Genomic DNA, 17,616 nt, shown 5'->3' on the forward strand with positions numbered 1-17,616 from the left:
TATAGGTTGAACTCGATGGACTTGTGTCTTTTTTCAACCTAACTATGTAACTCTTCCTCCTGAACTGTCTGCCCATGGTGTGCTGTCTACATGGCTGCCTCACTCAACAACAGCTCATCAAACCTGCATCTGAAAACTGTACTTAGAGAATGAAATAAGAATATGATTGGCTTCGCCATATAGCATCACAGACAGTTCTTTCAAACACATGAATAAATGAGGCCCATTATCCTTAGCACCTGGCTGGAAACTTCATAGAGGTGAACTAGTACAATGAATGATGTACTAGTGCACCTCTGTTCTAACTTTTGGTAACTGTTCTAACAATGGTACCCTCATGAGCCAAGTGTCTTATGACCAGTATCATCACCTCTATAGATAACTTTACATAAACTGCTGGCTGCCAGAGTGCAGACGGTCTACCCAGCACAATTGTCCTGCTTAAACGGAGCCCTGATTGAACTAGTTTTAGCTCTTAAGACAGAGAGACATTACATGAGACAAACAGTTATTTCTGTGGGGTGTGCATTGTACACGTGTGATACGAGAGGGAAAAAAGCATCCTATACATAAGTGACACTGGCTAGTTAGTTGTGAACTGAGCGCATCAGAGAAGGTAGATGAGCAAAATCAAACATAACCTTTCAAGTGGCGGGACCTTTCATGTTGGTTATCAACATACGGGAAAAGGAGCAAAACGTGCTGCTAAGGGGTTTTAAAAGTTTACTTCTTCTTTAGGTCTCAAAAGTTAGAAGACAGACAGATGTCTGAAAGGAATAGGTGCAGTCTTAGGTTCACAACACACTAGACGCTCTGCCACTAGTGGCAACTCACCATTAAAAGACCACTCACTTTGCCTGGAGTTCAGCTTTATCATATTTCATTGTATCATATCTAATAAAATATCTGAACCATATGACATTGAAGTGCCCGTTAAAGAAGAAAAATGAGCTTTACGAAGGGTAAGCGGTTACACACAGTTTCTGTAATCTGAGATTTATTTATGGCTTGGTCACACAAAACATGAACTTTAAGGCAATTCCACCCCCTTCCAGCGTTCGATAAAAACAGTAAAGTTGGACACCTATGGCTGTTAAAAAGCAACACATTCATATTCAGTGTACAGAAGCAGCAAATCCCTTTCACTATAGAAATCCCATTTTCCTAGTCAAGCAAAAATAAAAATGTCAGTTTTGTTTTATTCCTCAAATGCAAACATTGTTTCCATTGGAACTCTGATTAGAAGGATTTTTTCCCTGAAAACAAAAGAAGAGCATAGATAACAAATGTTCCCATGGAAGTAAGAAAATGTACCTAACTGGAAGGAGAGGAAGATTTGCAAAGGTACAGAAAAGAAAGCCCAGCTTCTCAATATAAATAAATGTACTTGATTCCCTAATCTCTGTTAGCGTGTATCTAAACCCTAAAACAAGAATGGCATTTATTGCAGCTTACCGATCCTTAAATGTAATGGCTGCATTTGTTTTCTTTATTTTTACCTGGTCATCCAACACATTTCCTGTCTTAGGGTGGAAGTAATGGAACCCCATTAGACAGCAGTATTGTCACCCCGTAGAGAGGTGTTAGATGCAAATTTAGACAGACTTGTCTAACAAAATAAATCTGAACTCCATGTAATGCGTTTTAAGCAGTTGCAGCAACAGTTTTTTTTTGCTTTTGGGATAAACTTTACATAAATGAATAAAAGCTGACCAATGTAAGCTTCCCTGTCAGTGTTCAGTGGTTTCTCACAACCCTCTAACTGCCAAGTTTGCTGGACAGCTTGGTTTGTTAAGGACGTTAACAAAATAACAGACAAACTGGTTGGGTCACCAGGTGAGCATGAAGGAAAAAAAAAGCCTAAAAATGAGAACTAAATGCAGCCCCCACATCTGAGGCTACATTCACACCAAGCGCTTTGGGATTCCTGCAGCAGGATTCCCAAATCTTCTATTTAGATGCAGACGCTGTCACCCGTTACACTGCCACAACAGATGCATCCAGGAATAGTGATCCAGTCCAAACCACTTCTACTCATATGACATACGATTACCTGCAGACTGCCGCTTACAGATACGGGTGATAGCGTCCACATCTAGGCAGAAGATTTGGGATTCCTGCCGCAGGAACTCATAGCTTCCTGCCACAGGAATCCCAAAACGCATAGTGTGAATGAGACTTAAAGTGACACTAAACTCAGGAGTTAAATCTTAAAAATGCATTCAAGTACCTTAACTATTAACAATATTATACCTTATTTGTGTATCACTCGGCTGTAGATCCTCAAATCATCTCTGAATTCATGCGGACACTGTCCTTCCTTCTGGAGGGTGGCTACTTTTGTTCCCCATGGTCCCTGTGCGTGTTGTAATGTAGTCACCGCTCCAAGCTCACTCCTGTGATGGACTACAATCGCAATACAAATTAGAAAAGTAAAGGATACATTAGAGTCCATCATTGGAGTAAGCTTGGAGCGGTGACTACTTTACAACACACACGGGGACTATGGGGAACAAAAGTAGCCACCCTCCAGAAGGAAGGACAGTGTCACCACCAATTCAGAGATGATTTGAGGAACTACAGCTGAGTGATACACAAATAAGATACATTTTTGTTAATAGGTAAGGTACTTGAATGTATTTTTAATATTTAACTCCTCAGTTTAGTGCCACTTTAAGGATTGGTAAGCTGCAATATATGACATTTTTTTTTTAGGTCATGATACGCTTTAAGAAAAAAAAATCCAGCTTTTGCTGTAATATTTCCCTTCTCTTCACAGCCGTCCCCCAAAGAAAGTTTGCCGAGTGCAGTAGCTGCAACCTCACTTCCAGGCTAAACACCACTCAACCTGGAAGTCAGACAGTTATGGCTTGTGGCCTTGTAGTCCTCTGCAAGGTGCACCCATCAGCCATCCACCCCCCTTATGATGTATACTCTCCAGCACTTTGCATCCTCAGTACACTTTACCAGCTAACCATTCTACTAGCAATAGAATCAGCATGAAAAAGCAATAGCAGCACAACCAAGTAACGCTTCTTTGTTCAAAGATACAGTAGTATGACTGACACCAAATATTATAGTAGCTGTACCATCTTTATCCACAAGATGGCACCACTGCAGCAGTATCTGCAAAAGACTATTCACTATAAGCAGCAGACAGAGTTAGCATGTCCTAGCACCATGCTTTGACTTTGGTTCACCGCTACATAGAAATCTTCAGCGAAGGTAATGTTGTATTATTTGCATGAATTCCCTAAACATAAATACAGTTCAAAATCAGACAAGGGTGAACGGACTCCAAAAATGTACACAGTGATGATTTTGTCCCTTCTGCTACCTCAGCAGTGTGTTAATAGAAGAGAGGTTTGTAAGCATGGAGTGCTGTACTGACAAGAGGTTTATAGGAAGCACAGCAAAGAGGGGGAAAAAAGATGGTCTGAAGGTATGACATGTAAACCATTTCAATGTGATGTGTGGTATAGACAGAGAACAGACAGCGCACACACAGACCGATGAGCAGTACAACAGGTGGTGTGAGGTAGCTGTGTGCTTCACTGAGCTCTCTGTTAGTGCATAGATCATTCATTTTTCAAGGTGGCATCTCTTCAGCACTGGGCATTGGGTGGCAGCTTGCAGCATCTCCTGCCAGTCTGTCTCACTCTCACAAAGTGTTCGGGTCTTAAAAAATGTCTTGATGAACTTCTGAGCTTCTTCTTTCACTGCGGAGGCGGAGGAGGAGATAAATGAATATTCAATATAAAAAAATAGGCTTTATCAAAGACAATACCCCAAATTAAATTGCCCCAGATCAGATCAAATACCCCATCGGTAATTGCACCATACCTTGTACCTCAGATCAAAGATCTACTAGATTGTAAGCTGTCACGAGCAGGGCCCTCCCAACCCTATTGTTCTGAAACTGTATTGTATTGTAACTGTACTGTCTCCACTCATTTGTAAAGTGCTGAGCAAATTGTTGGCGCTATATAAATCCTGTATAATAATAGCTCAAAAGAGAACGATGGACCAAACTTTTTTAGCTCTTGGTTCTTTTAGGGTCACAGGAGGACACTGACTATGTCCTCCTGTGACCCAAAACAAAACACAGCATATAGCAGGCTATTGGGCACTATATGCTGACACCACAGAGCCGTGCTGTGGTCGGGAAAGATCCCCGCCACCCGATTGACAGTCAGTGCTGGAGGAACAGAGAGGGGGGGGATCCCTGTGGGGAGCACTGACAGTCACCACTCCCTGCAGGGAGAAGATCAGGAACTGAGCGATCAACAGTATGAGCCGAGAGTGTGACAGCTTCAGTGTCACCTGTCGGCTCTAATTATAGGGATGAGTGTATTTCACTTTCAATTTACAATTCTCCTTTAATTGCAGTATACCGAGTATCTCAGATCAAACATCTTTAAAACAAAAAACAAAAGCTGTATGTTTTTTGTTGCCACCTGTGTCCCAAATTTTAGCTTTCACTCTCACTCAACAGCATAGGGTTTTCACCTACTCCCTCACATGTGCTTGCATTAAAGGAGGAAGTAGGAAGGTGGGTGAAGAAAAACAGAAGTGGTGCTGTAATGAAGGAGCAGCCAGCTTGAAGTAAGGCAGTGCATCATGGGATATGTAGTCCCCCTGCAGGCTCTGCTATCTCCCTGGATTGTTACATGATGCTACAGGAAGTCAGGGTCTTAAGAGAGCATCTTACGGAACAAAGAGATTCAAGGCAACCATGGAGGGGGATAAGTGAGAGAGTAATATATGTGCAGAAAGGACAATAAGAAACACTTATTTTCATTATGAAAAGTACAATCCTGCTTGAAATTGAACATCAGAATTGAAATGTGATTTTCAGGTTGACTAACCCTTTAAGCTCACATATATTTACCTACCTGACAGCACCTGTGCTATTTATTGGATGTTCCACCCTCATGTAACACAGGAAGACTCACCATTTTTCCGCAGAGGTTTCTTGTTATCCCCAGCTAAGTGGTGAGAAAGGTGCCTTGCGCATGCCTTAAACAGGTCCTGTTAGAGACAAACACATTTCACATTATATTAGAGCACATGGCCGATACCGGCAGTAACACGGAACTAGATTTTCCACATTAGGTTTTTCTGATAGAACAGCAGACCCTGACAGAGAGAGGAATAGATGAGACCTCTTGTGGCTTATTTTTTTTTCATATGGTTTCCCATCAGGGAGATTTCCCTACAGTCCCTGAAAGTAAGAAATACAATCTCCCATACACATGTTCTAAATAGGTTATAATGAGGGATGCACCGATACCGATACTTGTATTGGTGCCGAGTATTTGGGCGAGAACTCGTACTTGCCCAAATGCTCCGATACCTTCCCTGATACCGGAACTTCTGGTCCGAGGAAGATTTCCTCTGACTGACAGTGCCGTAGGGGAACATGGAGCCGGCATCCCGTCCAATCAGGAAGCAGGGTGGCGAGTAATGACCCACCTCCCAGCTTCCTGATTGGCCGGGAAGCTGGCTCGATGCTGACTGGCTGGGAAGCTGGCTTTCCAGCCAATCGGCAAGGAGCTGGCTTCCCGGCCAATCAGGAAGTTAGGAGGCAGGTCATTACTCGCAGCCCGGCTTCCTGATTGGACTGGAAGCTGGCTAGATGCTGATTGGCTGGTGCTTCCAGCCAATCACAATGGAGCCGGCCAAACAACATGAAGACGGCTTCCCGGGCAATCTGGAAGCCAGGTGGCATGTTATTACCCACCTCCCGCCTTCCTGATTGCCCGGGAAGCCGGCTCTATGCCAGTGGAAGCACCAGCATCGGTACTTGGTATCGGCGGGTACCAAAAGCAAAATATCGGTACTCGTACTCGATACCGAAAAACCAATATCAGTGCGTCCCTAGTTATAATAATACAATAAGTATTTATTGTACAAAAGTATATAGACAAAATCCAATTAACCCTTCTGCTACCACTGACATGAGGCTTACGTCAGTAGCAAAATGGCTTTTCAACACAATCCTGGCTGCTATAGCGGCTGGGGGTGTGTTTACATCTAACAAGCTGACTGATCACTACTACAACCCCGCCCCCTTCCTTTCAAAGCATCATCTTAGACAATTTTGTATGCCAAACCTTTCACAGGAGTGCGCAATTTTAAGGCTTTGCATGTTTGGTCTCTATTTTCCCGACGCAACCTCATCTTCTAAATTTTACCAAAATATTGGGTAATAAATATATTTAGGGGAATTTATCATCACTGGAGCAGAGAGAAACTGGAGCAGTTGCCCATGGCAACCAATCAGCTTCTCTCTTTCATTTTCAAATCTTAACTAACCAAACTGAAGATAGAAGCGGATTGGTTGCCCTGAGCAACTGCTCCATTTTTGATAAATTCCCCCCGCAGTGTTTATATGCATTGGAATTTACTTTAGTGTATTATTTACTGAGAATTTGGGTTTGATAACCAGTTACACTAATATTATGGGACATAACAAAAAAGTAAACTACTATCCTTTTATTCTCCAGGGTTTCAGAAAATACATTTGGGGGGCTTTAACTAATCTTCAGGTCTAAAATGTGCAGTTTAACGTGTGTGCAAAAAAAAACCCAGGACTGGCAGTGAAAGGGTTAAACCACATTATGCTTGTACAGACAATAAAAATCACATACAAAACCACAATCCTACGGACGGCCAAACAATATGGTGGGCTCATATAGCACAAGATTATTCTTCCCCTGGCTTTGTAAGATTTCTGCACATGAACTAAATGGATTTATGAAACACATTGTTACTGACCCAGTGCTAAGTTGCGGAGACCCACAGAAAGAAAAGCTAATGCTACAGTGACTGCATCACCTTGAGGAAGGGACCCTGCAAGGCCCCGAAACATTGTTATGACCTATGTGACGTGTTCGCAATGAACTAGATCATGTTTGCATCCTACACGACTGAGTGCTGGTGACTTATCCTCTTCCTAGCCGAGGTTACTTCTGTACAGGTAACAGACATCATTGGTGCTTCCAGTAGGGCAACAGGATTGCTTTAATAAAAATCCTAAAACATATTGGAGGGGAATTTATCAAAACTGGAGAACACAGAATCTGGAGCAGATGTACATGGCAACCAATCAGCTTCTCTCTTCAGTTTGCTCAGTTAAGATTTGAAAATGAGAGAGAGAAGCTGATTGGTTGTTATGCTAATCTGCTCCGGTTTTCGCCTGCTCCATTTGATAAATCACCCCTCTGTATGTAACTTTGGACTATAAAGATTCACTTACCTTGGAAGCAAACTTTCCGTCCCGGAAAAATGGAGTCAAATATTTGACCACAATGTCAGCAGTCTCTTTAAGCGTCACCACCTTATTCAGAGGCGGCTGTAATATTTTAGCGGTGCCTTCCTTGTCTTGATGATGAAGATTTGGGTCAAAAGTCACTTTCTTTTTGCCACTGGCGCTTTTCACTGGATGGGACAAAATGGAGGATTTTTCTTCTGTTCTCGGCCTCTTTCTGGAGGGCTCTTCAGACTCCTGGCCAAGAAATGTGAATGATACTTGTTTATAGGTACGTCATACAGCAGTAAAGGATGATTGGATCACAGACAATGCCAGAAAACTCACCTCTTCTTCTGATGTCTTCTTCTCGAACTCGTGTTGGCTGGAGGTAGGCAGATATAAGGGATAGCTGGAAAAAAAGAAAAGCACACATTCAAATTATATCTATAGAATGAATGACTCAGAATAGGTCAAGAAAAAGATGGAAGAGGAAACAAGAGCACAAGTAAATGTCACACAGAAGGCTACTCACTGGGTTTGGTTTGCATTCAGGCTAATTAGACAACCACTATGGTGAAACTGGAGCTAGAAAATGATAAACATTTTCATCACAAAACACACTGACTGTGCATGGAAGTTGTTTCTTTAAGCCTTCTGTGACCAAAGGTTATTGTTGGCTAGATACTAGAGGTGAACCAAAATGAACATTTTAAAACCGAAACGAAACTGAAATGAAACAAAATGTCAGGCCCGAAAACCAAAACCTTTTTTTTTCTAAATTTTTCAAATTTTTTAAAATATTATATTTTTATTTATTTTGTATAAACTTTTACATTTTTTTATATTTTATTTTTATTTAATATTTTTATTTTTTACTTTACTGTTGGGAGCTGTGGGGAAATATTAGGCATCTAAACAGACCCCTGATATTTCTCTTTTAAAATAGAAAAAGAGATTAAGGACACAGAGTCCTCAACTCTTTTTCTGCAGCCTCTGTTATAAATGAACAGGAATCCTCTATACTGAGTGTTCCTGTTCATTCATAACTTGAGGACATTGTGTGTTTACTATAACTACAATCATGAATGAACAGGAGGTGATGTAGATCACGTCCCATTCATTCATAATTGAGGACACAGTAAGCATACTCTGCCCCCAATTATTTTCAAACACTCAGCGATCACTGAGTGTTTGTACCGCTCTCCATCCTGACACGCTGTCACAGGAGGCTGGGCGAGCGGTGAGGAGAGCTCAATCTGACAGCAGACTCCTCCCACCAACGCCGGCCAGCCTCCTGTGACAGCTTTGAGAGCTGTCTCTGCCCCAACACCGCCGCTCTCCCGATCTGTGACAGGAGGCTGATCGGTGTGGGGAGGAGAGACGCCGGCCACTCACAGCGCTCTCCTCCCGTGACAAATTCTCTCCTCCCCGCTGGGACACAGAGCAGTGCCAAAAGTGCCATTTGCGGCCGATATGTTTCGGTAGTCGAAAGATTGGTGCAACCCTACTAGATACCCAAGCCAAATTTAGCAGCTTTAGCATGCGTTGGTTATTCTGATACTATGGCAATGACTAATTTGCATACCCAAATAATGTTATATTATTTAGGGACATATAAAACTTTTATTTGGCAAACTGCTTTAAGAAAACCTCCCTATTTTTAAAAAGCTTGACAAGTGCTCAATAATGTAAATGAAAACATTTTACCAGATCTTTAACTAGATTATTTTTAAATACTATAATTGTGTCTGGCAATTACAGTAATAAACAGATGATCAGTGGGGAAAGGTGCTCTGAGTGGCAGGCAGGATTAAGAGCCAGCAGCAATGCAAAGCCCATTATAAATTTTGTTTCTTGATAGTACCTCCTAATGGCTGCTAGGAGTGGCTTTAGCACCCAAAAGAAGCAGGAGGAAGAAAGCCAGTGTGTGAATCACCAAGCAATCTGTTCACTTTTTGACAGTTTGCAGCGACAAGGGCACACAGGCGATCTATAATAACTAGGGATGCACCGATACTAGTATCGCTATGGGTGCTGATACCGAGATATTTGGGCAAGTACTCGCCCAAATGCTCCGATACCTTCCCTGATACCGGAACTTCAGGTCAGAGGAAGATTTCCTCTGACCTTCACTACCATTGGGGAACATGGAGCCAGCTTCCCGTGTAGTTAGGAAGCCAGGCGGTGAGTAATGATCCGCCTCCCAGCTTCCCGAGTGCCCGGGAATCAGGCTCCATGCTGATTGGCCGGGAAGCTGGCTTCCCGGCCAATCAGCATCGAGCTGGTGGAACAGCCGGTTCAATGGTGGAGCCAGCTTGCCAGCCAAACAGGAAGTCTGGAGGCAGGTCATTATTCGCTGCCTAGCTTCCTGATTGGCCGGGAAGCTGGCTCGATGCCGATTGGCTGGGAAGCCGGTTTTCCGGCCAATCACAATCAAGCCAGCCCAACAACATGGAGCCAGCTTCCTGAGCGATCAGGAAGCCGGGCGGCATGTCATACCTGCCGACCGACTTCCTGCTTGCCTGGGAAGCGGGCTCCACGCTAGCGGAAGTACCGGTATATGGTATTGGTAAGTACTAAAAGCAAAATATCGGTACTCGTACTCGAAAACCGAAAAACCGGTATCGGTGCCTCCCTGGTATTAACAATGCATTTATTGTGTAAGGCATATCAGTGCACCTGTGGACTTTTCCCTTTATTGAAGTCTCTTCAGATACTACATCAGACATCCCAACCTGCAAAACCTTATTTCGGGGAGGTTCGCGTCTCATTTCAGGGAGGTGCCCTTTCTGTTTTTTTTTGTTTTTTTTAGAGCGGCCGTCATCAGAATATAAAAGAAAACATACATACATACAATATTATATATTTATTTATATATACAGATTTGTGAATTGATATTCAAGTATCTGTCAGTGTAAAGGTCACAATTTATTAGACAGCCCAAACCTTTTTTTTTAAACGCTGAGGAGTAAAGTCCCTGATACACAGTTGACTAGTTGCTATGGGCAGCAAATGAAATATATTTTCTCTATAACTAGACAATCAGGACATATAATTGATTCTATGTTATTCACAAAGGGTTAACAGCACTCTCTCAACCCCGCAGCAGTGCCTGTACCTGCTCTCGATAGTAGTCTATATCCGCCCTCTCTGTGCAGCAAGTAGCTTCTTCCTTCTGAGAGCAGAGCCTCGTTCTGAGCCTACTCTAGAGATCACATGACCTTCCTCCAGGAGGCAAGCCTCACTCTGAAACTTTACCCACTGATATCTTAATGGAAAGGTTTACTCAGAGTAAACCTTTCAGGGAGAAAATGCTTCTCTCGCGGACGTCAGGGAGCCGCTATCTAATAGGAGGGAGACTCCCTGAACATCAGGGAGACTTGAGATCCCTGCTACATAAAGAGCAAATATTAACACATTAATTTCCCAGACAACTAACAGCGCTTACCTAGAATTGTTTTGCTCTGTACTGGAATTCGCTGACTCCTTCCATCTTTCCTGACATGAAGAATCATTAGACAGTTCCTGGTTTTCTGATGAGTAGAGAGTCATAGTATCCCCAACACTTGTTTTAGAGGTTTGCATATCTTGGAGACGATCTGAGACATTCATACTATCAGAATTATGTAGAAATAAAGTGCTAGTCTGGTCTTTGGTCTCCAATAACTGTTCACTTTTATTGTTCTGTAACACAGTATGTTTTCCTGGCATCTGGACCTTTAGGTTTTCTGAACAGCCTGGAGATGGTACATTTTGGACAATTTCTTCATCACTACTCTGCTCCTCTTTCAATACATCTGGAGAAGTAGAGGAGTTTTTAGTTCGGCCAATGGTAGAGGTGCTTTCACATACAGTAGCGCTGTCATGTTTTGACATGCTGGATTTACCCTGAGATGAAAAAAACTTGGAGATATTTTGGGAGTCTTTGGTGGCAGCAGAGACCAGCTCTTGTTTCTTCTTACTAAGACGGGGCTTTTTGCTTGGACTGTTTACTTTTTTACTGGGGCTTGCCGTGTCTAGAAGAGGTGGACTAGCACTGCTGGCTTCCCACTGTTCTATGGTGCCGTGGTTAGTCTGTGATGGTTCTGTTGTTGGCTTGGGGTTTTGAAGCAAACTCGATGCAGTCTGAAATAAAGATGGGGCACCCACTCGTTTTCGTTTAGACTGTGTAGGAGAGAAAAACAGATGCAATAAATCTCCCGTACACTGTCTCCCGTACAGTAAAACTATTATATTTATTTCAAGCCCACTGGAAATCACACAAACTGATATGCAGTCAGACAGACAATTTGTACAAACAACCTCCATTTTCATAGCCTTCTCTCCACCTTCCTGTCATATCAGTTGTGTGGGGTGTCTAAATATGACTATACAGTCCAGGAGTTAGACCAAGTGCACAAAAAAAAATCAGCACCCAGTAACAGAACTTGTCAGACACCCCCCTCTCTGTCTATGCAATACAGGTCTGTTTGATAAGGCGTGTTGTTGTTAAGGTGCCCATACACTGGTTGAATGTCAGCCAGTTTTTAATGTACCTGATGAAATTTGCACAGTGTATGGGGCTGTTTGCTTCCTTTCAGCCGGCATTCCTTGATCAGCTGATTGAAGGAACTGGTCGGAAAATCTTTGTACGATCAGAGCCGGCAGCCAATGAGCTGACCGCTCCGATCGTGTATTCTAACAGGGGTCGGCCGCGCCTGTCAGAATACAATGCAAACAGCGGGATTCCTCGATCAACAGGTTGATTGTGTTGATGGAGGAATCGGGTCTATTTTTTTTCATGCGGCCCGCGGGTTCAACGAACAAAATCGATAGATGTATGGTCGCCTTTACTCGGCTCACTCATAGAGGACTGCAGTGGATGGCAGAAAGTTACTTTAAGGCATTATTTAAACAAACATCAGACACAAATCACATTAAAAACTCCACAAAAACATTTGAAATTCTATTAAATTGTTCATAAGCACTGCAGAATATGACTATACATATGCAGTTCTCTGGGACAGTCACATCAGGACAGGAAGTGTGTTCCTGGCAGGATCACCTGGTAAAAAATAAAACAAAGTCTGAAGAAAAAAAACCTAATGCAGTCACCATATTTAAGGACTGATTTGGATTATCCAATTCAGATTGCTCCCAGACCCTGTCTCTCTACCGAATGGCTGAAAAAGAAAAGAATTAGGGTAATACAATGGCCCAGTCAAAGTCCAGACCTCAACCCAATTGAAATGCTGTGGGGGACCTTAAAAGAGCTGTGCATAAACAAATGGCCACAAACCTCAATGAACTGAAGCGACGTTGTAAAGGAGAATGAGCCAAAAATTCTCCACAACAATGTGAGAGACTGATACAGTCGTCCCGAAAACGATTACTTCAAGTTATTGCTGCAAAAGGTGGTTCTACAAGCTACTGAATCATAAGGTGTACTTAGTTTTTTCACACATGGCTTCTCCATTTTGGCTTTATGCTTGTAAAATAAATAATGATAAAGTGTAATATGTTATGCGTTGTTGTTGTTCTGGTTGCATTTACCTAATTTTAAAGACCTGCTGAGGACCAGATGAATTTAAATATGTATGATACAAAGAATTCAAAGATGGTGTATATACTGAATATATATATGTATATGTATATACGTACACATACACAAACACACACCTAATGATAAGGTTTTAACTAAATGGCGGAAAAACTGTTTATTTTGAGCAACAACCTAAATGCCCCTTAAAGGAGAACTATGAGGTGAGTGCTTTTCACTCACCTCATAGTTCTAGCCGACCTGTGACAATGAGACTGTCACAGGTCGGCTCAGTAGATCGGAAGGTGAGCGAACACATACCGGCGTTCGCTCACCTCTCAATCCTGTCACGGCTCTCTGGCATGACAGGGGAGGGGCTGGATTCCCCCTCCCCGCTCCGATCTGCCAGCGCTGACTGGCGGAGGGGACGGGGGAGGGGGCGGGTACAGCTGCCTCTAGATAGGCAGAGCCAGCTGTCAGTCACGCAGCTGGGCGGATCCCGGCAAGATTGTGGGGATCCGCTTCAGCGTCTCAGTATACCGCGAGCTACTGCTCGCAGTATACTGAGCCTAGGGTGACGGGAGGACGCTAGTTTGTGTCCTCCCATTACCCTAAGGAGAACTATGGGGAAAAGCCCTAACCCCATAGTTCTCATTTAAGATATCTGATGTATCTGATCTTATTGACTGATCAAAGTGGTCACTGGGTGTTTTCTCACTGTTCTCTACTTAATCTGACCTCAATTTAATTCTGTTATTTACACGGATTGAGTCACTGTGAATAGATACAGCTGACAGCAAATAAGCACAGACTGCAATACAGGAATTGGGGTATGGGGTTTTTAGAACACTCATTGAGTGGACACTGATAATAGAAAACACATTCATTTATCTGTCTCTCTGGTATTAATAATCATGTTCTACATGGCACCGGCTCTGCAATGAACTGTCATACATAATTACAAAATGACATATACGGTATATCAAAACAGATGTTTACTGCTGAATACTGGAACGCACCGGGTGCAGTGGAGAACCAGACAGGAATCCATCTTCGGATGAATCTTCTTTTGTCTCTGTTTTCCATGAAGTGTCAGCAAGCACAACATACAGCTCGCCTTCCTTAGAAGCCTTGTTAATCTCAGACACCTGATATATGGAGACAAATAAAGGTAGATAAGAGGCCATAATTATGTACTGCTTCCTATGGACCCAAGTCAGAGGACCTTTCATTACTGCATGAATACATTTCTGACTTGTCACAATATACAGCAACAAAATCACAAATTCAATTATCACAGTCCAAAACGAGAAGCACACGAACCTCCCCTTCCTATATAAGTGCAATTAAAGGGATATTAAAGTCATAGAGGGGATTTATCAAAACTGGAGCAGACAAAATCTGGAGCAGCTGTGCATGGCAATCAGCATCCGCCTTTCATTTTCAAAGCTTAACTTAACAAACTAAAGAAAGAAGCTGATTGGTTTCCATAGGCAACTGCTCCAGATTTTGTCTGCTCCAGTTTGGATAAATTCGTCTTTAATATTTTTTCAAGATATTTGAAATGCTGATTAAATCACTAACAATGGATGCTTCTCCTTGATGTATGAAAGTTTTAGTTTTCTGCAGAGTCAGCTGGTCCACTGAGCACTGGCCCTGATATCCGGTTTTAGGGTGTCTCCTTTCCCTTGAAGGGTCCTATGGGGCCACCCTTGTGTGTCCTAGTAAGCTGTGTGTGTCTCCAGGCACTCCCCTGCATCCTGACAGTCACACCTTCTTCCTCCCTTCTCCAAGCTAGTAGATTGACAGCTGCTGGAGACTGCTCTTTAGCTTGTGATCTTGTACTGGACAGGAAGCTCAGGGAAACGGAGCTGAGAGAGTTGGAGCTGTTTGGAAACATGATGACTAAGTGCTTGGACAAAAATGTACAGCAATCCTTTGCAGGGCAATATATATTTATTTGATCTGGATTCATTATTGAAAAAAGAAAAGTTTGAGTGTTTAATATGACTTGAAGTCTTAAGTATCCAAGTTAGAAACAGCAATCCAAAATGCTGAGGATTTGTAGAAGTGCTCAAATCTTTAACATCATTACTTTTTCCTCATAAAAATTATACCTTTCATCATTGATAAGTAATCCCTGAGTTTCAATCAATGATTTTGCCTAGGCAAAGATTAAGCCCCCTTAGTCTGCTGCACGTAGAAGGAAGCATTTCCTCAGTCTCCTCTTCCTCACTGATCAGATTGCAATGAGGCTGCTGCAGAGGACTGATGTGTCAGACATTTGTGAACACAGTCAAAAACCAGACGGGCGCCGGGATTCCCATGATTATCTCTGAGCCTGCAATTCAGCTCTGAAAGCAGATGCTGGGTTTGGATAATGCCTAAAGAAAGATGACACCATCCTTATGAAATGCAAATATGCTCTATGATTAGGCAGTCAAGTCCTCCAACCTCTTGGGGTCGCCGTGCACATTGTGTGTGTTCCCAGGGGAAGGGAGAGGAATTGCACACTTCCTATACTTCCAAGCAGAAAGGAATAAGAAGCAAACACTGAAATGTTATTATAAACCCCCCAATTGCCTCCATTACTACGGATTATGATCCAGTGGCCATCATATAGAAGTCCAACCTCCAAATGTATTCTTTATTTCTTCTCCTCTCATTGTACTATTTTATTTGGAATACAAAAATAGGATTTTTGTACTCACCGTAAAATCCTACATTTTTCCAGAGAAACATTTTTAGCTCCTTACTCTAGGCAAAAAACTGGAGACTTGTCAGCAGGTGGGGGGTTTGGCCACCGGCAGGGGCAGCCCCTAGGCTGTAATTGGTCTTTAGTTTTGTGCCTAGCGTCCTTCTCCTGCAGGTGGCGATATTACCCTACCATTCAGGATCTACTATCTGTTGCCTGTGTCCTTCAATGAACGGGAGAGAAACAACTATTTATCACTAAAACTCCATTTGACTTCTTTTACAATAAGAATAAGAAGGATTTAAAGGGAATGTATCATGTAAAGGATCAGCTTTATGTAACTAATCTCATAAACGTATGACAATGTTTAAAAAAAACAGAGCTTGATATGATATATAGATATATAACGGAGGGGTAGAACCACACACAAGTAAAGCTTTCTCGCACAGAGCGCCTAAAGGCCTAAGGCCGGCCCTGCACACACCCTCAGGGCCCCCTGAATGTGGCAGTCTAGGAATAGAAGAATAATCCACCAGCACACCAGAGGTCCACCTTAACGTCCCGTCTTTATTTGGTGTTGAATAAACATGGCATCACATACAAATGCATTCGGTGTGGTGGTGGCCTATTCTTCTATACCATGATCCTCGCAACGCCATCCACAGGTCATTCCAGCATCCACCAAAGTATTTTACAACTAGTACTATTATCAAAGCACCTTTCTATGTTCACTGCAAGCGACAACTTATGTTGTTTTACAGTCTCTCTTACACCTTTAAATAAAGAAAACGTTTTATGATAGAGTGCGGAGGATCTACGTAAAAGCAGTCATTTGAATGCATTGTTCTCTTTTCTTATCTGGAATGCTATGGTATTGGGAGTGCCTGGCTTCCTGCTCCTTTAAGTGGAGAGCACATTTGTACACCTGAGTATTTTGTTTCCTGCCATTACCTTTTTCAGTACTCCTGCTTTATAGAGGTTTGACATCTTGCTGTTTCGAAAAACCTCATATTCTATGTCCGCCGCAGATGAAGCTGCATCAGTCCTGGAATGAGAATATTTATCTGATAAGTAGATGTTGGGACCAAGAGCAAAAAGGACACAGTTATACCAACGATTGCTACACATGTCCATTAACGCTAGTCATAAACTTTCCAGTTGGGCTACCAAGCTTCACTTAAGGTTCTAAAATGTAAGTTTGTCCATACATGATACATACATAAATACAGAGATACAGAAGATGTAGGACACCGGGAACCTGGCCCGTTATGACCATAAATCTTACTTATTCTGGCTGTCAGTCACTTGGACATTTTTGCTCAGTGCTTCCACCAGCATCTTAAGGCAGTGCTCCCGAGCCTAGAAGCAGAACAGGTATTAGAGAGGCAAAGCAAATATTCTTATGTTCAAACCCCATCTTCAAATATTCCAGATAAATAAGGGTGCTTAATGCCACTCTTTTTTCATCTCTTACCTTGACTGTGAGTTTAGGAATTTTAGCATTAGCTCCATCCCTAAGTGGACAGTCCTCGCCTATAAAGGATAAACATATAAAACTGTAAAAACTGTCCAACCAATATTATCAATTGAAAGTGCTCTAAAAAACATAGCACAACTGAAATCTATAGACACTGGTCTTAGCTAGGTGAACTAATGTAAAAAGAGTTTCCTACACCTAACATTTTCTTACTATCAATTTTGAGGTACGTTTTCTAGTGCCATAAAACTTTGGGCATGCAAAAGCCCGCCTCACTCTAAAGTGCTGCATCAACTTATACACTCAGCTGAGCATGCAAGTTTTTGTCAATGGGAGAGCAGGAAGAGGGAGTTACAGGCTAAAAGAGCCAGCAGTGTCTTATCTGCAGGGGACTATAGTACTTGTCTGACTTGTCTGACTTGTCTGACGGATCATATGCCCCCCAATATGGCTGACTGGGGCTGTTCAAAGGTACAACAGACATTAAGTAGTCACCTGATCTGGTTGAACATGGCTAGATAGATAGATGTGCACCTCACTTTAAAAGACGGATATATAAATTGGTGTCTGTGACACAAATCAAACTAAGTCTTCACCCCATAAGTCTATTCTTTTGGCCAAGCCTGACAGTGGAATACTGGTGGTATAGTTTAAACTGTACATAAAGCCAA

The 17,616-nt window shown here is 42.4% G+C and overlaps 1 protein-coding gene across 1 annotated transcript in view; it reads right to left on the reverse strand.

The window, feature by feature from the left end:
- Positions 1-3,396: 3,396 nt before the first annotated feature.
- RECQL5 (RecQ like helicase 5) overlaps positions 3,397-17,616 on the reverse strand; it is a 74,214-nt gene continuing 59,994 nt past the window's right edge. The window contains exons 11-19 of the mRNA XM_018561533.1: positions 16,943-17,001; positions 16,754-16,827; positions 16,420-16,513; positions 13,793-13,921; positions 10,704-11,419; positions 7,601-7,664; positions 7,262-7,543; positions 4,956-5,031; positions 3,397-3,719 (exon numbers count right to left, since the gene is read on the reverse strand). Coding sequence (XP_018417035.1) covers positions 3,583-3,719; positions 4,956-5,031; positions 7,262-7,543; positions 7,601-7,664; positions 10,704-11,419; positions 13,793-13,921; positions 16,420-16,513; positions 16,754-16,827; positions 16,943-17,001 — 1,631 coding nt within the window. The 3' untranslated portion in view covers positions 3,397-3,582. The remainder of the gene's footprint in view (positions 3,720-4,955; positions 5,032-7,261; positions 7,544-7,600; positions 7,665-10,703; positions 11,420-13,792; positions 13,922-16,419; positions 16,514-16,753; positions 16,828-16,942; positions 17,002-17,616) is intronic.

Source organism: Nanorana parkeri, unplaced genomic scaffold (genome assembly GCF_000935625.1).
Source record: "Nanorana parkeri isolate BGI_ZX_2015 unplaced genomic scaffold, ASM93562v1 scaffold529, whole genome shotgun sequence".
Lineage (NCBI taxonomy): Eukaryota > Metazoa > Chordata > Amphibia > Anura > Dicroglossidae > Nanorana > Nanorana parkeri.